Source organism: Paroedura picta, chromosome 2, assembly GCF_049243985.1.
Source record: "Paroedura picta isolate Pp20150507F chromosome 2, Ppicta_v3.0, whole genome shotgun sequence".
Classification (NCBI taxonomy): Eukaryota; Metazoa; Chordata; class Lepidosauria; order Squamata; family Gekkonidae; genus Paroedura; species Paroedura picta.
Genome location: NC_135370.1, coordinates 41,837,234 through 41,863,854, shown reverse-complemented (window position 1 = coordinate 41,863,854; position 26,621 = coordinate 41,837,234). Strand labels below are relative to the sequence as shown.

At 48.3% G+C, this 26,621-nt stretch overlaps 1 protein-coding gene across 7 annotated transcripts in view; it reads right to left on the bottom strand.

The window, feature by feature from the left end:
- Nucleotides 1–26,621, bottom strand: part of KCNH7 (potassium voltage-gated channel subfamily H member 7) — a 372,812-nt gene that overhangs the window by 53,017 nt on the left and 293,174 nt on the right. For all 7 annotated transcript variants that reach the window (XR_013228058.1, XM_077319889.1, XM_077319890.1 and 4 more), the window contains 2 exons: nt 23,633–24,058; nt 6,922–7,321 (listed from right to left, as the gene is read on the bottom strand). Coding sequence is in view for 6 of the 7 variants with exons in the window: in XM_077319889.1 (XP_077176004.1) it covers nt 6,922–7,321; nt 23,633–24,058 (826 nt within the window). In the remaining variant the exon portion in view is untranslated. The remainder of the gene's footprint in view (nt 1–6,921; nt 7,322–23,632; nt 24,059–26,621) is intronic.

Below are 26,621 nucleotides of genomic sequence, written 5' to 3'. Positions count from 1 at the left end.
TATCAGCACAGAACAACTGATCATGACATTGGGATGGATCCAGACGGTTATTCTTTTTTCTCGGGGGGAAAAAAGGCTGAACGAAATCCCCTGGCTGGATCCCACCCATTCTGCTGGCATAGCCTTTAACGTTACAGCAATAATTGGATGATGCAGCTGCTCGTAGAATGTGAATCGGGCCAAAGTTAAGCCTTTTACATTTTCGTGGGAGAGTGACACACGTTCTTAAATCCCATTACTGGTATGTGCACACGTTGGATGCATTTCAAAGGATTTGCTTCCAGAGCATCTGAGCCTCTTTAACCACACTGACAATGGCTACTTTCCTGTCTGGATTCTGGTAGTTACAACACAGAACGGCTGCTTAAGGCTAGTAAAAAGACCATCCTGATATCCATTTAACCCTGCAGAGAGTAGCCATGACACTTCCACTGCTGAAAAGGCCTGTGTGGTTCAGACAAGAAAAAAACTTACCGCTTGGGCTACCAGACTGCCCCTCAGGGTAAATATGTTCCAGATTTTGAAGCACCAGGAAGTGATGTCAGCTGGCCATGTCGCCCTACTACCCCCCCCCCCCAAAGTGAGAGGTGCAAAGATTGAAATGACTGGAGCCCCTTCCCTTCTCACCCCCTCCAGGCCCATCATTGGGAGGGGGCTGGTCAATCTGCCCAAATAATAAACCTGGGTGTAAACTGCACGGAGCTTTTATTCCAACCCCAGATCGATTCAGTCCCTGCCCTCTACACAGAATGCGATTTCCGTTTGGATTTTGGGCGATTTAAATTTTCCTTCTGCCGCAAGGACTGACCCGGAGTGACCCTACCTTTATTGTGGGATATCTCAGGCTGCTGCTAATCCTGAATATATTCAGAAAATCGCATTGTTTTGAATCTGGGCTCTCCTCCGTGGTAGAGGACCCGTGATTGGCTACAGGTGGTCATGTGACAAGGAGAAGCCTTGCCTCAAAGGAGAAGCCTCTAAGTCAGGGGTAGTCAAACTGGGGCCCTCCAGATGTCCATGGACTACAATTCCCAGGAGCCCCCTGCCAGCAAACGCTGGCAGGGGGCTCCTGGGAATTGTAGTCCATGGACATCTGGAGGGCCCCAGTTTGACTACCCCTGCTCTAAGTTCTCTCAACTTCTGTCGGCCTTGGATTTTTTTGTGTGCCTTCTTCGTCCCCCCCCCTTCAAGAAAAGAAAGGATTTTTTTCTCCCTCCTCTGAGTTGTTGGATCCTCTCCCCCCTTCAAGAAAACAGAGAAAGAGTCTCCATTTGCCCCCCCCTCTTCTGAGCCTCCCTAACCACATGCAAAAGACTTTCCTGTTTCAATGGGGAGGGGGGGGGGGAAGAGGAAGACCCAAAGTTCAAAGCGATCTGAATTCAACAGGATTGACAATGGAATAAAAAAAGTAAGTGCAGACTCTGCCTTGATCTCCAGACAATAGAGGTCAATCCCCCTGGAGAGAATTGGTGTTTTGGAGGGTGAACTCTATGGCACTGTGACCTTCTGATGCCCTTCTCCTCCCCAAGCTCCCCCTGAGGCTCCGTCCCCAAAATCTCCAGGTATTTCCCAACCCAGAGATTGCAGCCCTATTTTATCACCATTTATGTCCATGGCAGAAAAAAAAGGTCTCTGAACTTCATTCCACCTGACTGCCGATAAAGGCACAACAGCTGAGTTAGTCTAACCGATTTGTCCAAAGGAGCCTTGCTGGCATCCCTCCAGATGTTCCTCCTCAGCGGATTCATAGAGAGGCATGCCAGTTTCACCTGGGGATCCCCTGAAATTATAGTTTATCAATCTCAAGAGATCAGTCCCCCTGGAGAAAATGGCTGCTCGGAAGCAGGGGTAGTTAACCTGTGGTCCTCCACATGTTCATGGACTACAATTCCCATGAGCCCCTGCCAGAAATCTCCTTTCTTCACAGATTTTAAAAAGTTAAAGTCGGTCGTAACGCCAATATACACATCTGCCTATTGTAAAAATGTTGTCCATGCTTCTGGATGCTTACACCGGCTTTCCCAGTGTGAAGAGTTTTGAAGGTCAAAAGATACATTGCTTGAAGAGAGACCCTGCTGGCACACCACACATGGCTAGCCACAGTAACCATATGAGGAACATTTTTTAAGATGGTCCAAAGCCTAAACAAAGTCAATAAACATGTGTGCTGTTGTCTGAAGGAAGAATTAGTTTCTTGTTTCCTGTCCCCGCCTCCCCGCCCGGCTTTTTGGCTCCTCCTATTCAGTTTAGCCATGTTATTTACTTTTCTAACAGCCCCAATTTTTTTTCTTGGCTAGAGTAAATTCTTCATCACTTGCAGAATAGTCCGGTCACTATGAGCAGGGATAGTCAACCTGTGGTCCTCCAGATGTCCATGGACTACAATTCCCTTGAGCCCCTGCCAGCAAATGCTGGCAGGGGCTCATGGGGATTGTAGTCCATGAACATCTGGAGGACCACAGGTTGACTATCCCTGCTCGGAAGGATGGTCTCCGTAGCATCACCCTCCACTGAGGTTCTTCCCCACCTCAAATCTTGCCCACTCCTGGCTCTACCCCCAAAGTTTCCAGGTATTTCCCAACCCAGAGTTGGGCATCCTAATTGTAGATCAGGCGAATTTAAGCTGACCAGATTGTCCCACTTTTGGAGGGACATCTGGGGGTACCTGGCAAATTGTACTTATGTTGAAATTAAAAACAATATATATTACAATACTATTTTTGCGTTCTATGCGTTCTATAAGAGCCTCTTGTGGCGCAGAGTGGTAAGGCAGCGATATGCTGTCTGAATCTGTCTGCCCATGAGGTTGGGAGTTCAATCCCAGCAGCCGGCTCAAGGTTGACTCAGCCTTCCATCCTTCCGAGGTCGGTAAAATGAGTACCCAGCTTGCTGGGGGGTAAACGGTAATGACTGGGGAAGGCACTGGCAAACCACCCCGTATTGAGTCTGCCATGAAAACGCTAGAGGGCGTCACCCCAAGGGTCAGACATGACTCGGTGCTTGCACAGGGGATACCTTTACCTTTATGCGTTCTATGAAACTTTTTGTTGCTCCATATAGACCAAATTTTTACCAATGTTAAAATCTGGTCACCTTAGGCTAATTTAGACCTTACCACGATACTTGGGGTGCCCTTTAGGGCAAACCGGCTCGTGGATTTCATTTCCTCAGGTTAAAATTATGTATGCTAATTCAATGCAACACACTTCAAAAAAAGAAATTCAGCTGAGACTCAGATGCTGTGTCACCTTTTTATAATTGTCGTTTGGATTCCTGCTCCCCGCCCTGCTTTATAGACACAAAGAGAACAGAGAGTTCTTTCAATTTCAAGGGAAAACAAAGGTTCCTTTAATGCGGCGCTGAAGCTGCGGAACTTCAATGAGAATGTTAATGTTCTCCCTTGATTACCAATTCTTAAAATGAATCCTATTTAATACATTCAAATCAGCTCCCCCCCCCCTCCCCGTAAAAAAAGGACATGGTTGCTCAAATGACTCGAGTCGCTTTAGAGAACGTTAAACCCTGAGGAAATTATTTCGCAACCCTCTGTAGAACACTGCAAAACAGGGCTCTGGAATCTAATATAACCAAATGAGGGCAAGGTGGGTTAATTCCTCTTTGGGGTAGAGAGAGGAGGGGCAGAAGGTGGCCTGTGGGTCACCACATTGAAGGTTCTGTGAGGGGGCTGAGGAAGATAAATTGGCTGGAGGCAAAGGAAGGCAGCCCTCCTATACAGGTCACTCCCCCCCACTCATGCCAACTTGCCTTCCGTTCCCAAAATAGCCAGTGATGGGCCTGGAGGGGGTAGAAAGGGGAGGAGTTCTGGGTGAGCGTGTACACAGCTATGCTTAAAATCACAGAATCATAGAATTGGGTCATCTAGTCCAACCCTCTGCATTATGCAGGAAATTCACAATCCTATTGCTCATCCACTGTGACCTGACACCCCTTTGAACCTCCACGGAATCAGCCTGTCTGTCAGATGGCGATCCAGCCTCTGTTTAAAAATCTCCCAACCATACTCTGCATGATCGCACAACTTCTGGGATTTCTCAAAGCCTGAAGAAAGTTTCAGAGCTGTCTCATTGATTAAAAATTGGAGAAAGGCTGTACTACACTGTGGGTTCAGCATGCTTCTTAACTACCATTTCTTCCAACCCAGAGATCCCTGCCTCACCTTCCCTCACTGGCTGGTTCCATTGTGAGGCAGGGATCTCTGGGAGAAGATGGCAGGAAGCAGAGGCCTGTGTCTTCTTCCTGTCTCACCTTTCTCCAGCTGTGCTATGAGAGAGGAGTATCTGGGAAGTTCCATTGAGCCTCTGCAGCTGCCAGGCTCTCTTCAAAGATACTGGGGAGGTGTTAGCTGTTCTGGCTCCTAGATGAGGCGAAGTAAAGGTGGTAAAACAGGTGGGGTGTGAAAGGCAGGAGATAAACAATGGGGGGAGCAAGAAATGGCAGTGGCTAGGGAGGGTTGACTCAATATTCCTTCTTGAGACACTGCTTTTCTCTATCCCTCCCCATTGATAAAAAGGGAGTTGAAAAATGATGGGCTGGAATATTATCCCATATTTATAAAAAGACATGTTCACGTGGACTTGGGCTAAGGTTGCCAAGTCCGGGTGGGGAAATTCCTGGGGATGTGGAGGTGGATCAAGGGGAGTGGCCTCAATAGGTAGAATGCTCCCGAATCCATTCTCCAAAGAAGCCAGTATCTCAGGAGTGGGCATATTGTGGCCCTTCAGACATGGACTACAATTCGCTGGCAGGGGCTCATGGGAACTGTAGTCCATAGACATCTGGAGGGCCACAGTTTGCCCACCCCTGCATTATCTCTAGGGGAATTGACCTCTGAGGTCTGAAGATTAGGAATGGGCAAGAACCAGAGCACGAACCAAATTTTCCCACGAAAATACTCCAGTTCATGCCCCTCTCCCAACCAGTTCACAGACCTTTGTCCGGTTTGGGGGTTCAGCTGGCAGCCATTTTAGGTTGACAGGAGATTGGGTGCACAGGGAGAGGCGAAATGGACTGGCCGCAATCAGTTTATTTGGGGATGGCTGGGTTATCTGGGTTCAGAGGGGTTGGTTCTGGAATGGAACATACTGATTTTCCGGTCTGTGCCCATGCCTTCTGGAGAGCAATTGTAATTCTGGGATATTTCTAGATCCCACGTGGAGCCTGGAAACCCTAGCTTGGTCACATGACATTTGGTGTTGTTGTAGAACCTTACAATAAATTTAACCTTGGGTATATATGGAAAGATGAACAAGGATTTCATTGCACATATCTGTGTGCCCCAATTGGTTCAATTATTTGCCACACTTCCCTCTGCAAAGTCCTCCAGGGGAAAGACTTGAGAGAGTTTTCCGCTTGGAAGCACAGCAACATTTCACTTGGCATAATGCAAACCTCCAAAGAGGCCTCTTGCCATTTTTCATTCTCAGGAGAACTTTTAATTGAAAGGACATAACTGTGCAATTAATTGCCCTGTCACAACATTAGGGATTATCCTTTTCATGCATTCAGAGAGGACTGCGCCCAATGGCCCTTTAAGCCTTCCACAGGTGAAGCTGCTACAGAAGCCACGAGACGGTTCCCTTAAGGAGGGTGGAATAAAAACTCCAAAAGCAGGCACTCGACAGGAAGTGTGCCTATCTCTCTCGAATATATCTGCAATGCTTCGGACTCAGACAAATAAAAGTGATCCCAGTTATATGCCACATGCTGCCTTCCCTCTGCATTGCCAGGAGAACCAACCCAACCCTGACCTACTTTGTTCTAGTGCCTTTCGAGCATATTCCCTGTAGGAAGCATGCTGACTAGAGGGGGGCGAATACAGAGAGGATCTAGAGTGCCTCATACTTATCACCCGTAATGGCGTGCCCTCTTTAAAGCTCTTTAAAACCCTCACCCTGCAGACTTTCAATCTTGTTACCCATTCGTCAAGTATTCTCGAAAGGAATGAAGTACATAAAGGAAAGCACTCTCTTGCCAAAAATAGCATGCTAGGCTTCCAAAATGATATTTACAGTGTCAAGTTTGGCCCCTTTAAAAGTGATGAGATGGACTGGTCACAAGGAGATGGTTTTCATGAATGTATTGAAAGCAATGCACTTTCGATTTTACAGATCTGATAGACTTTCTGACATTGATACTGCCTAGAATGGGGCTTCCCAACCTTTTGGGTCCTGTGGGTATTTCTGGAATTCTGAGAAAAGCTAGTGGATACAATAAAATGGCTGCTATAGTAGCTGGGACCCAGCACATTCTTCCCCCTGCTTTGGAGGTTTCAGAAAGCTGGGAGAAATCCTCCTTCTGTGGCAATCCCTGGCCCTCCCTCCACATTCACCTGGACTAGGAAGAATATCCCAATGGGCTGACATCAACCAGCATTGGCGTCAGCATGCCAGGGGACATCGAGGCAGAATGCTCTGGGGTTTGGGCAAAACTCTATGGTTGGAGGCTGATTTTTTTTTTTACCATAGAGTTTACCCAAAAGCCAGAGTGTCACTCCTGACATCTCCGACATGCCAACATGACTTCCACGTGATGTCAGCCGGATTCTCTTCCTGGTTCATGGAAATGCAGGAGGGGTGGAAGGGCTCTCAGCGAGTCCCTGGCAGTGCTAACCACACTGGTGACCACTGTCCTAAGCCCTCGCCTCTTCTATGGCAGTCTTCAAGCTAAGGTTGGATACACACTTTTCTTGGATGCTTTAGGATGCTTAGGGCTGATCCTGCGTTGAGCTGGGGGTTGGACTGGATGGCCTGTATGGCCCCTTCCAACTCTATGATTCTATGATTCTACAGTGAATTTCCTTCACTCCTCTACCTTCTGTATTATCGCAATTGGCACCTGTCCACATGTTATCAAAATATCAGTGGTAGGGAAAACAGAAGAACGCAGAAGAGTCCTACTTACAGCCAATCAGCATGACACAGATGGAGAATATTTTCTCAGAGTTGGTGTTGGGAGACACGTTTCCAAATCCTACGCTGGTCAGACTGCTGAAGGTGAAATAAAGCGCAGTGACGTACTTGTCCTTGATGGAGGGTCCCGAGCTGACATCGCTCCGATTGTAATGTTTCCCCAGCTGCTGTCCCAGGGAATCCAGCCAGCCAATTTTATGGACCAGGTAGTCCCGCTCAACGTTCCCGATGGCGTACCAAATGCAAGCCAGCCAGTGAGCAATGAGAGCAAAGATGCACATCAAGAGCATCAGAACGGCAGCTCCGTATTCGGAATAGCGATCCAGCTTCCGGGCGACCCTCACCAGGCGCAGCAGTCTGGCCGTCTTCAGGAGGCCGATGAGAGTCGTGGTCTGGGACGGGACAAACGGGTGCGGTTAGGAAAGGACTCTACACGGCTAAAATGCTGATTTAATTTTTCAATCACAAGGAAAGGAAAGGGGTTCAAAGTCAATTTTCTGTTTAAAAGAACTACATTAAAGTCCAACGGCACCAATTAAGTATAGACCTAGAAAATAGCCCGATATTTCGGTTATAATGCCTATTGTATAAATAGTTAGTAGCTTTGGACATGGAATGTGTTAAAGGTAAAGGTATCCCCTGTGCAAGCACCGAGTCATGTCTGACCCTTGGAGTGACACCCTCTAGCGTTTTCATGGCAGACTCAATACGGGGTGGTTTGCCAGTGCCTTCCCCAGTCATTACCGTTTACCCCCCAGCAAGCTGGGTACTCATTTTACCGACCTCGGAAGGATGGAAGGCTGAGTCAACCTTGAGCCGGCTGCTGGGATTGAACTCCCAGCCTTATGGGCAAAGCTTTCAGACGGCTGCCTTACCACTCTGCGCCACAAGAGGCTCTTTGGAATGTGTTATTTTTGTTTAAATAAAAACACCAACCATATAATTCCTATAGGCTATATCATGAATGGCTTCTGACATACATATTTAAGTGGAGTTATGTTGCGATTGATTTATGGTGGCCTCAGTAAGGGACTTTCAAGACAAGTGAGAAGCAGAAGAGCTAATTGTTATACCCTGCTTTTTTCTTACCAGGAATGTCAAAGCGGCTTACAAATGCCTTCTCTTTCTCCCTCCACAACAGATACTCCGTGAGGTAGGTGAGGCTGAGAGACCTCTGAGAGAACTGTGACTGGCCCAAGGTCACCCAGCTGGCTACATGTGGAGGAGTGCTGAATCAAACCCAGGTTTCCAGATTAGAGTCCACTTGTCTTAACCATTATATCAGGGGTGGCCAAACTGTGGCTCTCCAGATGTCCATGGACTACAATTCCCATGGGCTCACTACACCAAACCGGCTCTCAGGTGAGGTGGCCATTGCCTTTCTCTGCAGAACCCTCCCTGGCTGTCTCTCTTCTAATTCCTAGCCTTGCTTAGCTTCTGAGATCTGACAAGACTGGGCTATACCATTCCTCCCTCTCTTCCACGACTGGCTTCTGATGTCCCCCTCCATTTCAAAACTGGCTTGAAACATGGCATTGGAAATATAGGCTGGTGAACCTCTATTGTTTAAGATAGACAGTAGCCCAAAGATGCCCTGTGCATGTCGAACGCCTTGCGGTGCTCTTAGGTTCTTGGCCAACATTTCCTAAAACAAGCTAGCCTTATTTATGCTTCCAATTAAACAGCAAGAGGGCTAAAAATGATACCTTCGTGTCCAACAGCTGCTTGAAAATTACAGCAAATTCAATGGGAAAGTTAAGCACCCTCTGAAATCTCTCTGTTTGACCGCCGTTGAAAGTATTGGTTCTGATCCAGCTAGGCAGTTCTTATGTGATTCAATCTGACCAGGTAGTAAATATAGAGTATGTTTTGCCAAGGCATGCATACAGCATTTAAACTAGAGCTCGAGAATTTCATGTGTTGCCGCCCAACTTTGCTCTACAGCTGGCAATTACAAAGATGTATCCATTATTGATTCTATAAAAGTGGGCATCACCTACATTCTAAATAGTAATAACCAGAAGAACTCTGCCCTTCAAAGCTATTAATGTGGAACATGTGACGTTAAAATAGTAAAACACAATCAGTATTTAGATTCCCCTGCACCACTTTTTTTTTAAGAAAGCATGTATAAAACATGATGTTTAACAACTGAAATAATTTAAAATTCTGCTGGGACCAGCTTGCCCATTAAGGGCCCTTTTCAATGTTTTATCAAACCTTTGGATATTTGATGTGTTGCCGAATTTAGATCTCGGTAATTGTAGCCCTGAAATAAGGGAGGAGGAGGAGGAGGGAGGAGGAGGGAGGAGAGAGACACGCTCCCTAGGCTGTGTTGGTCGAAAACAACATCTTCTATTTATACCCAATTTACAACTTTCTTCCTGCAACAACACATTGTGATGGCTCAGTTAAGTGCGGCACACTCCGGCACTGCTGCAGAACGGCACTGCCAAAAACCAAGAATCTGGCAGCGGAGTCAACTGTGGGTGTATGTGAAAAGTGTGTTCAATCCGATGCTCTCTGCCATATTTCCATGAGCTTTCTCCCAAAGCAAGCTGAATACAGTAGGGCCTGCAATTCACAAAACGAACCACCAAAGTCGTTTGGAAAAAGAAGAATGAAAAACTGGAGAAACGGGGATAAACTGTATATATCAAGGGTTCTGAATAATTTCCTGCATTGTCCAGGGGGCTGGGCTAGATGACCCGGGAGGTCCCTTCCAACTCTATGATTCTATGAAGGTCAAGTGTCATTCTAAATGAATCCATGCAGACAATAGGAGGAAGGATATTTAACACTTTCCCTCTTTTCGAGAAGCCCTCCTCCTTCCCTCCTTCTGCTTCTGAGGGAGGGGCACTGTCCCTTAGGATAAACATTTTAAGAGGCATTTCAAGGGCTACAGGCATGGAGAGGCTAGAGATGAGAGAGTTTCCTTTCTATACAGAGAAATTTTAGACAGGAGCCATCCCACAGTAACCGAATGAGGGCCTAGAGAAGGCTCCCATCCTATCCGATAGACTTGTGGCTTCTGCCTGGCTAGCGGAGGCTGATTAGAAGGATCCAAGGACAGATCAGTGGGTAGTTCAGTGAAATTCAGAATTTCAGTGAGCCATGTCTTCCCTAACCAGGTGATTCAGCTTCCAGGGAAAATGAATCTCTTAGACCATTTATGCACTGAGAACTTCACTGCCCCAGCTTCCATGCAAGAACACAAATTGGGGGTGGATGAGGTGCACCGGGCCAAATGTTCCCCCGTGTGGGTTCAGGAGGAGGTGGGGCAACCTGCCACGACTAAAACTCCAGCCTGCAGCCCGGCATGAAACCTCCAGTGCATAAACAGTCTTACAGCACAGTAGCCCTCCTCTCATGTCACCCAAAGTCCTTGTACCCAAGTCTGGTATCTCCCAATAGAGATATGTGTGCCTATATAATTTATTTATTTAATGAGTCCTGGCAGCACACGCAGTTGTCTCCCCGTGAGGGTTGCCATAAGTCCCCCCGGCCACTGACAGGGGATTGGGTGGGGGTACAGTTGCCTGATCCAGAAACTCCTGGAGGTTTAAGGGCAGGGCCTGGGGTGGACAGGGACCGCTGTGGGGGTCAATGCCATGAAGGCCAACCCTCCACTGCATCCATTGTCTCAAGGGGGAGCTGAGATCTGTAGTCTGGAGATGAACTGCAATTTGGGGGGATACTTAGGTCCCAACTGGAGGCTGGCTTCCTTATCCCCCCCTTAATTTCATTCTTATTACAACCCTGTGAGGTAGGCTAGAGTGAGAAACAATGACCAGCCAAAGATCCAGCAGGAAGTTTCACGGTGAGTGGGAATTCGAACTGGAATCTCTGAAACTCTAGCCCAGGCTTTCACCCCCATGGCACACAGAGGTGTTCACAATCAGAAGGGGTGGGAAGGTATAAATGTGGGTCCACAGCAGAGAAACCCAGTAGCTAAGCCCCTTTGCTCAGCATGAGCAGAGAGCCCTGAGCCCACCCACCTGAAATCCAAACTCCACCAGGGGAGAGATGTTCACAATCAGGAGCGGTGGGAGGTTATAAATGTGGGTTCTTATCCAAGGCACTGGTAGCTAATCCCATTTGCTCTGCATGAGCAGAGAGACGGGGTGACTCAGAGCACTGAGTTCACCTAACGGCCAAATTGTACCAGGGGAGACATGTTCACAATCGGGAATAAACAAATGTGCTCTGCTTTTAACAAGGCCTAGAGGAAATTCACCTACCATCCAACTGTTGTTGTTGTTGTTGTTGTTGTTAGGTGTGAAGTCGTGTCCGACCCATCGCGACCCATCCAACAGTAGTGATTAGCAATTCCCTGGGTATGCAGGGAAGGGCCACAAGAGACAAACACTGGCACGTCCCTTCCTGCCCACCCACTCAGTCTGCTGATGTTCATAAAATCCGATAGCATCTAACACCCTCCTTTAGAAAACACTCCCATGTTTACATTCGTCTGGCCATAGACCTATTCAAAGGAACAGCACTAGAAACTCTAGCTGTAATTGAAATGATGTTGCTGTCAGGCAAAGATGGTTTTAAAGATGGTTTTAAATAGTTTAATGTACTATTTTAATAGTGTATTGTCTGTATTGGTGCTGTCCTCTACCCTGAGCTTGTATACCAGGAGGGCAGCACAAAAATGGAAGAATGAATGAATGAATGAATGGATGGATGGATGGATGGATGGATGGATGGATGGATGGATGGAATGTATGTTTGGTTTTTGGAATCCTGACACAGTGTGGTGATAGCACCCAAAACTGACTGCCAAAAAGCACCTACCAAAGGAGACAGAACCAGCCTCAAAATGGCCGCCACTGCTTACCTTCAGTCATAAATCTGAACATCCTTGTAGTGGGGTAGCAGCTACTGCCCAAGCAAGGTTTTGAAAAATCTGCACAGCCCATCAAATCTCCAATGGCCAGCCAGAAGGCTTGCTGGGTAAAATCCCCACCTGACCCCACTCACTTTCTAAAAACAGGAGATGGACATCAGCAAAGGTGTCAGTGAGGACCATGACACGTGGGGGACCCCTGCTCCAGGGGATCCAAATCACAGTTTACTTAGTACATCTGTGAGGCACAGTAGATCTGGGGAGCAAATGGGATGAAAGTCTAGAATGTGCCCCCAAATCCTTCAAAATGGGAAGGAATTCAGTGGCACACCAAGCCAATGTAGAAATCTTCTAAAAACCGTTGTTGTTGTTGTTGTTGTTGTTAGGTGCGAAGTCATGTCCGACCTATCGCGACCCTATGGACAATGATCCTTCCTGTCCTCTACCATTCCCCGGAGTCCATTTAAGTTTGCACCTACTGCTTCAGTGACCCCATCCAGCCACCTCATTCTCTGTCGTCCCCTTCTTCTTTTGCCCTCGATCGCTCCCAGCATTAGAAGTTTGAAAAACCATAGAAGTTTGAAAAGCGCTGGTTCATAGCAACCGACAGAGGTGTATTCTGAATTCTCCAGTGCTGCCCTTTGCTGACAAACATGAGGCATCAAAAGCCTCCTTATACCAATCGATTCAAATCAAAATTCGAGTTCCTATTAGCTTAGTAATGCCTGGAGGAAAACTGGAGACAGTTTTCTGAGCCCAGGAGGTGGGGGTGTGGCTTGCTCTGGGTATCAAACGCTGGTGACATTTAGCTGGAATTCCAAAGGGGGTAACCACACTTTCGCCCTTTCAGAATTAATGACTTTGCTAACACGTTTAACATTTACTTTAGTTGTACCACCGTGGTATGCATAAAACATGGCGGTCACAATGGCGTGCATTATTAAGAGGAGGGTGCTTCTTTTTCAGCTCGACAGATAAACGGGCACGCAGGAACCATTCCGTGACATGGCACGTGGCATTTTAGATCCTGGCCTTTCTAAACACAGCGGCCGGCTGAGCGTTTCTAAGCCTTGGAGAACCTGCCTGGGGTTCTCTTTGAAAGTGGTGCCATTGGATAAAAACGGATGGTTGGCACAGCTGCCAGCAGGGGTCTTACTGTTCGGTGGACATTGCGTTAATGGGGAAATAGGTTTCTTTTTCAAGGCACCTTCCACAGTTGAAAATAATTGTCAGTAAAAAGCCGTATGGTAGAATTTTTAAAATGGCTATCATTCTCTCTAGATAGGGATCACCACCAAACGATTCAGGTCAAAAGTACAAGGCATTAAAAAACGGCAAAGAAGGGAATCCAGGCTGTTGCCTAATGATGGACAAAACATAACAACTAGTGTATGAATACCCAAGTACTGACGGATTCTTCCTTTATTCTAGTGATTTTTTTCTAGACTTAACCTTTTGGCAGCTTAAAAGCATGTGATGGCCCACTCCCAACCCATTCAGTTAGTCCAAATGTTACAAAAAAGCCAAAGGAAGACCCCCATGTGAAATGGCTGAATTAGATCTCATTACAAGTTCAGGACTATTCAGCACCCTCGATTTAACAGGGACCTGGGATTTGACTACCATTATCAGTGTTAAATGAGCCCCTTGTGGTACAGGTGGTAAGGCAGCCGACATGCTGTCTGAAGCTCTGCCCATGAGGCCGGGAGTTCGATCCCAGCAGCCGGCTCAAGGTTGACTCAGCCTTCCATCCTTCCGAGGTCAGTAAAATGAGTACCCAGCTTGCTGGGGGGTAAATGGTAATGACTGGGGAAGGCACTGGCACAGGGGATACCTTTATGAGTGTTAATGTCCGCATATTGGTGACATCCCAGCCCATAGCCCCGGACCAGCTGGCTACAGGGTGCATATAGATGTTGAAAAGTGTGGGGGAGAGTATTGCCCCCTGCAGAACCCCACATGGGAGCTCACAGGGTTCCGATAACTCATCCCCCACTGCAACTCTCTGCGTCCGGTTCCGGAGAAAGGAGACCAGCCATTGTAGCGCAGTCCCTCTTATTCCGGTTCTGGCAAGGCGGTGTGCCAATATCTCGTGGTCTACCACATCAAATGTGGCTGACAGATCTAAGAGCACGAGTATGGCAGAACCATCTCGGTCCAGCTGGCGCCGGATATCATCTATCAGGGCGACCAGCGCGGTCTCCACCCTGTGGTCAGGTCGGAAGCCAGACTGGTATGGGTCAAATCTTACCCTAGAAAAAATGCTTTTGAGTCCGGTGGCACCTTTAAGACCAACTAAGTTTTATTCAAAGTGTTATTTCATGTCCACAGCACACCGTGTCAGACAATGAGAACATGAACACTTACTCCTTGAATAAGAGTTTGTTGGTCTTAAAGGTGCCACTGGATTCAGACTTTGTCTTGCTACTTCAGACCGACACAGCTACCCACCTACATCCATCTAGTAAAAAAGATGTTATTGCAAAGATGCCACTGGACTCCTGTTTTATTTTAATAGCAATGGCTGGTACTGATGATAAGTTCTGACGATTCATTCATCATCTCCCATCAAAGCGGTGGTGGTGGCAGAAAGTGCTGGAAGTCATAGCCAAATTATGGTCACCCCCATCAGGTTTTCAAGGCAAGAGATGTTCAGAGAGGGTTTGCCATTGCCTGCCTCTGACCAAAGAGATGAGGGTTTTCAAGGCAAGAGAACTTCCGTGATGTTTTGCCATTGCCTCCCTCTGACCAAAAGAGATGATACCATGTATAAGAGTTTTCCAATTTTATCCTTAAAACCACTCTATGAGCTAGATATGCCAGTGGGAAGGGCTCAATATCACCAAGGGAAAGGCATAGTTGAAGATTTGAACCTAGGTCTTCACAGCCCATAGGTAGAGCTCTGGCTCATTGGTGGAAGATTCAGTCGCATACAGAAGATCTCAAGCTTTACCTCTGGCATCTTCAGACAAAAAGGAATCAGGAAGTAGGGGAAACCCTGGAGAGATCAGGGCCTATTCTGCACACAACAGATAATGCACTTTCAATGCACTTTCCTCTTCTGCACAGGAAAATCCACCTGCCAAAGCACATTGAAAATGCATTACCCTATGTGTGTGGAATGGGCCTAGGAGACCCTGCCTCTGCCAATCAGTACTGACCTGGACAGACCGATGGTCTGGCACAGTCTATGGGACCCTGACAGCTGCTGACAGATAAAGTTACAACAGAGGGGAGGCCTTGGCTTATTTCAGCCACCAGAAAGCAGACAGCAGGCAATCCAAGTTATGGGACTGGTTAAAGACATGTCCAGATTAACCTGGTTTGGTGAATTGTGGATTGGAAAACATACATGAATTAAACAAATTAACAGAAATTTTCATCAACCCCCCCCCCCCCCCCCGCCCTCTCCAGCCCCTGACAAGGCACTGCTAGAATTAGGAAGCCTTCTGAAACAGGATCCCAGCAGTGCCGTTCCCAAGGGATGCCGGAAGGAGGAAATGGCTTCTGTGAACCTGCTGTGTTGATGAAAGCACAGCATCCAACCCCCAGGCTTCCAAATACACGCTGAAGTATGTTTCAGAGGGTAGCCGTATTGGTCGGCAGTAGAACAGCTAGATTCGAGTCCAGTAGCACCTTGGAGAATAACAAGATACTTGACAAAGAGAGCTTTGATTGCATGGCAGCGGGGTGTGGAGGAGGCCGATGAAGGGTACTCAGACACAGTCTATGGAATAATTAAGGCCACAGCTTTATTATAACCCCAGGCAGGAGTATGGTGTAGCAGGGGAGGAGCTGCCCTCCCGAGGTCAATGGACCGCCAGGAAACACTGATCCCAGTGACAAATCATGCAGCTGAGGGCCTCACTGGGCCCACAAAAGGTGTACCTCACTCCTGGCCGCATGCGATCAATCTTAGGGGGTGGCAGGCAGTGTGTGTCCCTGCAAGCCTCTAAATCAGGGGTAGTCAAACTGCGGCCCTCCAGATGTCCATGGACTATAATTCCTAGAAGCCCCTGCCAGCGAATGCTGGCAGGGGCTTCTGGGAATTGTAGTTCATGGACATCTGGAGGGCCGCAGTTTGACTACCCCTGCTCTAAATCAAGCTTTCACGAAACCCTGGAGTTCCTTGACGGCCCAGGAAGTGTTTCCGGAAAGAGCGGGAGTTAATTTTTAAAAATATATTTTAAAAATTTAAAAATATATTTTAAAAATTTGTTAAACATTTATCGGGTGATTTATGGTCATGTCGACCTGCCCCCTCTCCCCAAATGGCCAGTGATGGGCCTGGAGGGCATGGGAAGGGGTGAGGCTCCAGGTGGGCATGCACAAAGCTATGTTTTCCAGCCATATTCTGCAGAATTGTGCCACTTCTGGGGTTTCTCAAAGCCTGAAGAATGTTGCAGGGGTTTCTCAAGAGTTAGCCCTCTGCCACCTGGAAATACGAGCCCACCAGGCTGCCCTAGTAAGGACAGACCACGCTCAGCATCCACACAGCCTCTGTATGCATGATGGGCAAGTCTGGTGCATAGACTCAGACTGCCCCCAAAATAGCTCCGCTCATGTCCAAACTGCCAGCTGTGACAAGATTTCAAATCCAAGGCAATATCAAGGTGGCATTATAACACTAACACAGTAACAACAACCCTCATATGTAGGCACATCCGAAGCAGAAAACAAAAGGAAGCACTGCCCGCATGCTGAGGGGGGAAGGGGCCGAGCATGAAGGCAAGTCCTCTTAAATAGGAAGGGTCTAGCTTGGCCCTCCCTGGATCCTCCCTGCATGGTGCAGGGAGACCTGGCCCACCCTACGCAGAGCCCCTCGTACAGACAGCCTCCGTCCCTCTGTGGCTGCAATCATGTGGTCAGCAGTTACAGAAAGGCTGCATCTCTCAAAAGTTCATGCAACTAAAATAATGTCAGTCTCAAAGTTGGTGCTGGACTTGAATCTAGGTTGAATTTAGGTTGATCTGTAGATATTAGGGATGGTTGTGGGTGTCTTCCCACCTACAAACGTATCACGCCCTAAGCATGGAAGAAGGGCTGATTTTTTAATAACCAGGTTTTTACTACCTGAAGGAGTCCCAAAGTTACTTAGGAACACTGTTTCCATCCTCTCCTTATAACAGACACCTGGGGGAGGGGGGTTACGAGAGCTCTAAGAGAACTGTTCTGCAAGAACAGCTCCAAGAGAACTGGCTCAAGGTCAGCCAGCATGTGGAGGAGCTATAATTCCAGAGGATTCCCCGGGGCCCACCTGGGGACTGGCATCCGTACTCTGCTATTGGAAGGCCTACATTTAGCAAATGCCTTTTGCAAATCCAGCTGTTGCCGAAAGCATTCTAGAATGCAACCTGGCATGAGCAGGACTAGATTCTATCCCCAGTTGCAGGCCACACAAATCCGAAAACCAATGGCTGTTCCTTATGGCCATCACCAGCCAGTGGCTAGGAGCAAGCCAAGCCCTTGCAGGTGAACAACAGCGGAGGGTAACGTGGAGGAGGAGGCGGGCTCGGAAGAAGGGGGGAAAGCCTTTCCCCCAGCCCCCCCCCCCGAGGTCTGTTCCTTTCACTGCTCTGAAGCCAGCGACCGCGGGGGGAAAGGGGGGGGAATGGCTTCAGCGCAGCAAAAGGAGCAGAACTCGGGGGGGGGGGAGGCTGGGGGAAAGGCTTTCCCCCCTTCTGCCGAGCTTGCCCCCCCTCCGTGCTACCCTCCGCCGCCCCTTCCCAGCCCACCCACTCATCCACCCTTTGCTACTTCACCCTCCCCCAAAAGGACCTTCCCCACATCCTTCCTCCAAACCCTGCCCCGTTCCCTTCCAGCTACCTCCTACCTGCCTCCCTTCCTTTCGTCCTTCCTTCCAGCATTCTTTGTCCTTCCTTCCTTCCTTCCTTCCTTCCTTCCTTCCTTCCTTCCTTCCTTCCTTCCTTCCTTCCTTCCTTCCTTCCTTCCTTCCTTCCTTCCTTCCTTCCTTAATTTCTCTCTCTCCCCCTCTCTGCCTCTATCTCTCAGCCTCTTCCTCTCCCTCTTTCTTCCTCTCTTTCTTTCTCACCCTGCTAGCGCCTTCTGTATTTTGCCTGAAGTCACTGAAAATGGAAATTATCTAGAAACCGTCATGGTAGTTTCTTCTTGTATATAAAAGAAACTGTAAACGAAACTGTATTGGAATTCAATATATACATTATCACAAGTATATTGCCCTGGAAAGGTTCCTTGTTTTTCTGTTGATTTTCCATTGTGAACCTTCCTTTTTTCGTGTTGCAATTTTACAGAAATGGAATCATGGCAATGGAGAGTTCGAATCTCATTGGATATACCTTTGGAGTACAGAAACTGGCCCAGTTCAAAATGATACGCCCGATTCCAATTGTATAGTCAGTCACGGAGTCAAATGCTCTTGCTGTCTGGGGAAGAGAGGGTAGAATTTCTGGCTTCTCAGAGTGCCTTTTTCTGCTGCTGTGTATCCAGCGGTTCCCCTTGCTCTTCCCCGGTTATCTTACCCAGAAATAGTGCCATTAATTTACCCTCTTCCCGCATTACAGACACAACCGCTTCCTGTCATGGGTTGAAGACTGCTTCTGAACTTTCTCTTCAGATGCGTTTCTTCCAGGGGAGTGACTGAAATCTAGACTTCTCCAGAATGTGTCAAGTAAGTTTACCACTTCAGAACAGGCATGCGAACACTAGACCTAAAGGCAAATTCTCAGATATGTAGAACAAGCCCTGCCACGAGCCTGACATCTTGTAGGCTATTTAGGGCGGTTCTGTTCTGCTTCCCCCACCCCCCTCCTCTCAAGACCTGACCCAATTTCTCTACCGAACAAGGTGTAAATGGAGAGAGAGAGAGGGAGCGGAAGTAGAAAGACAAGGATCTTCTTGAGCAAACATTTGCTCCTCTCCTTTTTATAACTTTAGCTTGGCTTCCTACCCAGATTTGGCACTGGCTTCTAAAGCGACAGTAACAGATACTGCTCCATGCAAAAGGGAACTGTGTCTAAAGAACCTGCATTTAGGGATGCCAGCCTCCAGGAGGGACCTAGGGATCCCCCGGAATTACAGCTCACCTCCAGACTGGAGAAAATGAACACGTTCCCCTGGAGAAAATGAACACGTTGGGGGGGCGGACTCTTAGGCACTGTACCCCACTGGGGTCCTCGTCCTCCACAGCCTCCTCTCCCGAATCCTGAGAAATTTCCCAGACTGGAGCTGGTAACCATACACCTCCTGTTGGTGACCGGGAAGGATTGGGCGACCCTCTGAATGCCACCCATAGAGGAACTAATTTGTATAAATCAGATACTGTTGTCTTTCCCCATTATTGAAGGCTGTGAAATATTTAGCTGCATTACAGTATGTTTGTACATCCACAAGTCATAAGGGCAGTTTTATATAACTGTGTGTAGAAAGAGGGAGTTTTTCAAACCACCAGGACACAAAAGTCTGCTGTGATTAGCTTATTTATGTAGTGCAACTTGACCTGGCAAGCCGGATCCCATCAGATCTCGAAAGCTAAGCAGGGTCAGCCCCGGCTAGCTCTTGGAAGGGCGACCTTCAAGGAATACCAAGGTCGTGGTGTGGGGGCAGGCAATGGCAAACCGCCTCTGAATGTCTCTTGCTGCCAGCCACACAATCTAAGGTTCTCCTGGTTATACTACGGACCGTGTTACATGATAAATAATGCATAGACCAGGGGTAGTCAAACTGCGGCCCTCCAGATGTCCATGGACTACAATTCCCAGGAGCCCCTGCCAGCCGCTGGTAGGGGGCTCCTGGGAATTGTAGTCCATGGACATCTGGAGGGCCGCAGTTTGACTAACCCTGGCATAGACAATAAATCTCCACGGGCTTTTGGGGGTCCAGTCCATGACATGGCATGAAAGTAGGAAAGGTACAGAAACATGATCAGGGTAGGGAACATTCCCATGGCAATATTGGCCATTGTCACTCCCCAGCTGATAGTGGTAGGCTTTTGGGCAATGCCATGTTTGGTGGGAGGGTCAGGTGAAAACCTGTCCTTCACAGAAGCCACGGGTCCCGTGGGGCAGTTGTTCAAGGCTCTCATTTCACAAAAATGGGAGTGAGTTAATGTATGCCACTTCATTTTGTTTCTAGAATTATAGCCACCATAGAGGGGTGGGCTGTGGAAGCATGAGAGGTCATCTGGACCTGCAGAGGTCATCTGGACCTGCAGAGGTCATCTGGACCTGCAGCATCCATGCTGGTGCTGGATTCATTCCTTTTGCACTTAGGATTGCCAGGTGCCTCCTGGCAACCAGCAGGGGATGGAGACGACTTATCAGGAGCGGGAGGAAGGCCCAGGTTATGTTGCCGGAAATGTGAGAGAATGGCTTGTTTTTTGTACACTGCCTTTTACTACCAGAAGGAGTCCCAAAGGGCCTTACAATCGCCTGCCCTTCCCACAACGGTCACCCTGTGAGGGAGGTGAGGCTGAGAGAGCCCTGAGAGAACTGTGACTGGCCCAAGGTCACCCGGCTGGCTGCCGGTGGAGTGGGGAATCAAAACCGGCTCTCCAGATTAGAGGCCGCCGCTCTTGACCACTACAACAGGTTGGCTGTCAGTGGTGACATCATTTCTGGGCATGTATCTGAACTGAGGTCATAACATTGTGATGTTGTGGTGATGCTCTGGTATTTGTGCAGAAACTCTACAGCAGAGGTTTTGCCCAAATACCAGAGCCAAGCTATCAATGATGTGATGACATCACTTCTCGTACACATCCAAAGTGAAGCCTGGCATGTTGCCAGTGATGAAGCCCAGCCCTCCTTCCTGTCACTGTAAAGTCCCCCCTGCTTGCCAGAGGATGGGCTGCAGGGGGCGGGGCTGGAACCCCTATTTGCGCTGGCTCTGGCCCGCTGTCATAATAGGTTGGATGCAATTGGCTGTTTCCACGGACAGAAGGATTCCGCTCTGTATACAGTGGCTTTCTTTGAGAGCAGGATTTCAGAGGCATTCTGTACTGCAGTGGGAAAGGGGGGAATGAAAAAAATTGCGCTTTGCGGATGGCAATCTTTCTGTCCGTGGAAACTGTTGCTTGAATCAATGCCTCTGGTTCCCTGCGGCACAAGGGTGTCACTATAGTGGCGCAATTCTTTGCTAAGGTGATGTGGGGAGGGAGATTTAGCAAGTCCACTTCAATTGGCATAATTTAGAGACAGGCTTATACACCAACGTAATCTCTTAGGTATGCCTGAAACATAGTTTCTTGCCTCTCTCGGAGCCTTCTGAAGTCCACCAGCTGTCTCTAGGGCAGGGGTCCCCAACCTGCATACAGCCCCCGACCTCTTTCTGTGTGGCCCTCCAACCTGCTTGTCAGCTGCTATCACCCTCAGGGCATATTCCCTCAGGCCCATACTGTTCTTCCTGCCTCAAGAGGCACCATCTACAGTTGTTCATCCTGTCCCTTTCTTGCAAAAAAAAAAAAAAAAAGACAGTAGCAACATTATTTGTTTGGTCTCCATGGTTCCTCCTGCCAGCCCCCTCTTGTGCTTATCCTCCATAATAGCATTTTGGCCATTCTAGGTGCTTTGCTAGCCAGCAAAGCTCAGGCACCCACACCACTCAGCTTTTTAACTCACTCTCTCCATGAATTACCATGCTGAAGCTATGTATTAGCAAGCTACAGAGGTCTGGAGAAAATGGCTGCTTTGGAGAGTAGTCTCTAAGGTGTGTATCCTACTGAGGTCCTGGCCCTTCTCAAACCCTGCCCTTCCCAGGCTCTACCACCAACCCTTTGGAATTTCCCAACCAGGAGTTGGCGACCTTAGACATACTTTAGTCGAGGAGAATCAGCAAGCTGCCCCCCATTTCCACCAGAGTGCGCTTTTATCCCTGAAAACCAAGCACCAAGATACAACGCAATGATTTATGTGGGAAAGTTAAGAGAGTCCTTACAATTTACCTTGAAAGGAAAGTTTGTATGTGGCAATATAGTTGTTGTGATAAAGGACACTATCGCTTCAGCTTCTACTAACATAGAAAACAGATCTTTGGAAATAGTACAGGGTCGCGCATGTTTTCATAAAACGTGTCTTTTATACAGGGAACAATACATTCCTATGGCTTTTCTACAAGGACTCTCTCTCTTATATGCATAATAATGTACCATAATGCAGAAATAAGGTCATAATTCTCAATTGCCACACAACAATACTGAGATTCTCCAGATTCAGTGGAGCTGCTGTGTCAGTGGAGTTCCATGAGTCATGTCCACTGACACCACTGTGGCTCTGGGATGCCTGGATCTGCACAGTCACCACAAGTAACCCCATTTGATCATGCTGTTGGTTCTACTCTCGGGCTGCCAGGTTCCCCTTGGCCACAGGCAGGGAATGAGAGGTAGGGTTGCCAAACCCAGGTAGGAAAACTTGTAGAGATCTGAGAGTGGAGCCTGAGGAGAATAGGGACCTCACTGGAGGACAATGGGGTCCACCCCCCAAAGTATCCATTTTCTCCAGGGGAACTAATCTCTGTAGCCTGGAGCTGTAATTCAGAGGGATTCCCAGGTCCCTCCTGAAAGTTGTAATTCTATCCTACCACCGGCAGCTTACAATGGAGTGAAGAGGAACTGCGATGAGGAAGGCCAAGGAGTTCTGCTTAGATTAAGCCTCCAGTGAGACTTTATATAGGTAAAGGTTCTGAAGTGAGTTTTTCAAACATTAGGTGGTTATTTTTAACCAGGTAAGTAGCATTGGAAGCTGCTCTGTACAGAGGTAGATGATTGGTCCATTTAACCCCTGGGGACTTCTGGCTTTCTAAGGCTTCAGGCAGGTGTCTTTTCTCAATCTGTTACTTGAGATCTTTTATCCTGGAGATACCAGGAACTGAACATATCTCCATCTGGATGTGCTTTATCACTTACATAAGGGAGTTCTACAGAAGTCTTTCATGTAGGACTGGTCAACAATTACTTTAGCTGTTAATGTTATAAGGCTGAATCTGAATTCAATCAGGCATGCCCACGAGGGCTTGGCATTTGTCCTCCCACTATCTTCATGCCTCAGAGTAAACCAGTTTGGATACAGCAGTACAATTGACAATTCAAGGAAAGAAAGTCAAAAATCCCAGCAGCTGGGTTGACCAAAATAACTATTTGATAACAAGTGTTTTAATTGTTTTCTGGGAGAAATCTCCACTGAACACAATGGAACACCTCTGAATGAATACCTAGGACAGGTGAAGGCTACAGGGTGCTGAGCTCTTGTACATTGATAGCCAACATCCTTTATTCATGCACCAATTAAATTATGATGGAAAGTAACGGCAAATTATTTTTTGTCAAGGAAAGGCAAAATAGCTGCCCACTGTGTTTGTCAACATTACTGCTATTACTTACTCCACAGGCCTCCACAACAAATGGTTTCCACCAATCATGATGGACAATATTGTCCTACCAGTGAAAGATTTCATTCTCCCCACCACCACCAAAATCACAGTAACTGAGCGATAAGGGCTTCCTATGGAAAACAGGAAGTAGTAATACAAGTAGGGATGACAGCCTCCAGGTGAGGCCTGGGGATACCCCCGGAACTTTAGCTCATCTCCAGACTACAGAGATCAGTTCACCTGAAGAAAGTGGCTGTTTTGGAAGGTTGACTCTATGGTATCGTAACCCACCGAGGTCCCTGTCCTCATCAGGTATCCACCCCGAATTTTCAGGAATTTCCCAACCTGGATCTGGCAACTCTGCCTTCCCACCCTTGACAGCATTTATGGGGGGCCTCTAAATACAACTCCTCTGTCAGGATACATGAAGTGCAGACACATCAGGTCACCACAGGGATGCCAATCAAAAGCGAGACAGACACAAAACTACTTGTGATTTTCAGCTTACCTCATCAGAGCCGGATCCAAAGATCAGCAGGTCAAAAGGGATTGCTGCAACCATGTCAATTAGGAACCAGCCTTTGAAGTAGTGGATCGCTATTTTGGCTGGGTCACTTACCACTTCTTCATTCTGGTTGACGTAGGTAGTTCGAAAGTTTATTAGAATGTCAATGATAAACATGATATCCACAATCAGGTCGACCATGTTCAGCGGGTTGCAGGAGTAGCCGCACTCCCGCCTCTTCTGCTCCTCGTTGTCGTTGAGGAGGAAAGCGGCGGAGTAAGGGGTGAAGATGGCCGTGTAGATGACCAAGAGCAAAATGAGCCAGTCCCAGACAGCTTTGAACGGACTATAGTGCAATATTGTGAATTTGTTGATGCGAGGCGTTTGGAGTTTATATTCCGGTAAAACGTCTGCTCCTAAGGACAGGACCTGGGGAAATGGAGGGGAAAAGGGGAGGAGACACTTTGTAAGAGGGGAAAATGTCGAGTAGGCCAATCCTAAACCATATTGCATCCTTCAAAACCCACTGAAATCAATAGGCTTCATCAAAGGGTATAATTCTGTTTTGGACTGGTCCGTCAGTAGCATTTAAGAAGGACCTACCCATTTGGGAAACCCTTCCAGGGCTGTCAAGAAACCCCAGGGTTTCACGAAACCCTGGTTGAGAGAGGCTGTCCTAGAGGTTCTGCTAGATTTCCCCCCGACCCAGCATAAGAATTTAAAAAGCAGGCCCCTATGCTGAAAACCTCTCATCCACTCCTTATTTACACTGTGAACATATGAACACCCTAGGGGTTAATGGCCACCCTTTTCCTTTGAAAGGCACATTACAGAATGATTAAGCAACACCTAGATTATAAATTGCTTCCAAGCAGCCATTACACAACACGGGAGAAAATGGAGACCGGGTCGATCTATTATGTACTCCTTGGCCATGGCTAGCACTTAACTAATAGACACTGGCTGCCTTTTAATGCATTAGCAGCTTTGGTGTGGCAGGCCAAATTACCATCATTCCAGGCTATCTAGAGCATCTTTAGCCCCCACCCATTGCCCAAGAAGACCTCACATTAGACCTGAAATCCCTATTCCCTTAGCACTTTCTAACAAGGGGGAGGGAGGAGCAAGGATTGTAGTAGCAGGCCTCGGTGAGACCTACACATGCTCTGTGTGAACAGAACCATAGACTGCAAGTGCACGGTTGCTCTCTTGTGTCTCACCCCTACACCCATTCAACTACCACCACATTTAGTGGGAGAAACCTTTTAACATCATAACAGCCATGCTGGATCAGAGCAGTGGTCTCTCTAATCCAGTACACTGTATCACATGGTGGCCAGTCAGTCCCCCTTGAGCCCTAACAACAAGGCATAAAGTCAGAGGTCTTAGTCTTATCCTGATGTTGCCTCCCGGCTCTGGGATTCAGAGGTTTAGTGCCTCTGAACATGGGGATCACCTTTAGACACTGTGGCTACTAGCCATGGCTAGACCTGTCACCCATATCCATGGTTTCCTATATATATTTGGGAAACTGCCTGGGGGAAGGTGGAGTGTGTCTGGCCCCCGGACTGTGTCTGAGCTGGAATCCAGCCCCTATGTGGCCAGCCCTTGCAGGAGTCGCCGGATGCAGCAAGAAGGAGGCGTGGCAGTGAGTGCAAAAACGGGCCGGCCCTGAGAACGCAGGCAGGCCTCGCTGGAGCTGCCGGCCACAGCAAGAGGGAGGCGAAGGCGGTGAACAAACAGCGAGGGAGCCCGCCAATGGAACACCGCAGCAGTGCCACTGGCGAGAGCCAACCAGCAAACACGGCAACGGTGATGGAAGGCAGGCTGCGCCTCCAAAAAGCCGCCACCAATGAGGAGCCCGCACTGGTGGCGAGGAGGCCGCTGCAGCCTAAGGGAGGCTCTGGCGGTGACAGCGAGCTCACACTGGGGCCAAGGCCCCCACACCGGAGAACGCTGGCCATGTCCACGCCACCCAGACACCGTGAGTCCTGCCACTGCGGGGCTCTGCTGCACCCTAAACCTGCTGCCTGGGGAGGAGGCCATGGCCAACTGAGCGGGAGCCCTCTCCGAGCCTCCCCAGCCCTGCTCCCCCCCACCTGCCTCCCACTAGTGCCCGCTGCCGTAAATCCCATTAAAACCCCTACCCCGTAAAACCAGCATAAAAACCGATCAAGATTAGAGACGTACACCATAATATCATCACCGCCTGGCAGCCATCCCCTTTGGGGGGGGGGGGGTGGTGGCTGATTGTAATCCCTAGGTGAATGTAAGCCACTTGGAGACTCCTCCTGGTAGAGAAAAAGCAGCCTACAAGAACCAACTCTTCTTCTTCGTCTGCATTTCTCATGAAGCACCATCAACCATTTCGAACGTTTGCAGGTACCTTTCTATGATATGCAAGTAACATCAGAGTTGCAATTGGTAATATATTGTGGAGACAGAGAGAGAGAGAGAGAGAGAGAGAGAGAGAGAACAACAGCAGAGTCACACGACAGCCACTTCTGGCTTGCAAGCGGCAGGATACGGCGGTGCGTCCATCCATCAGCACTGCTTGGCTATCTACATCTCGCTGCAAATGGGAACTGTCAGCTGCTTTCCTGGGTGCTGAGGCTGCTGCTATTCACAGCACTCTGTGCCACTAATTAGCAGCCACGCAGCCACTTCCTTTCTCGGTCCTGACAGGTGCCTGTGCTGGAGGGGGCTCCTAAGAGGCGATATTGCCTTGGTTTTATTTTTAGCTCTACACAGTGATGACCTGTACTGTCTCAACCACACCTGTGTCGTCTTTGTGGGTCTCATTTGAATTAATGGGTTGCCCTCTTGACATAGTCAGGTGTTGGGGAAGAGTGGGGGACTTCACAGCTGTCTCTCAGCACCCAAGGTAGGCAAGAAAGCAACACATCCCTGTCTCCAGCGTACAGGGACTGAGGAGAGTGTCTTACGGGTGGGTTGGAAGGAGCTAGGGATGCCAGTCTCCAGGTTGGACCTG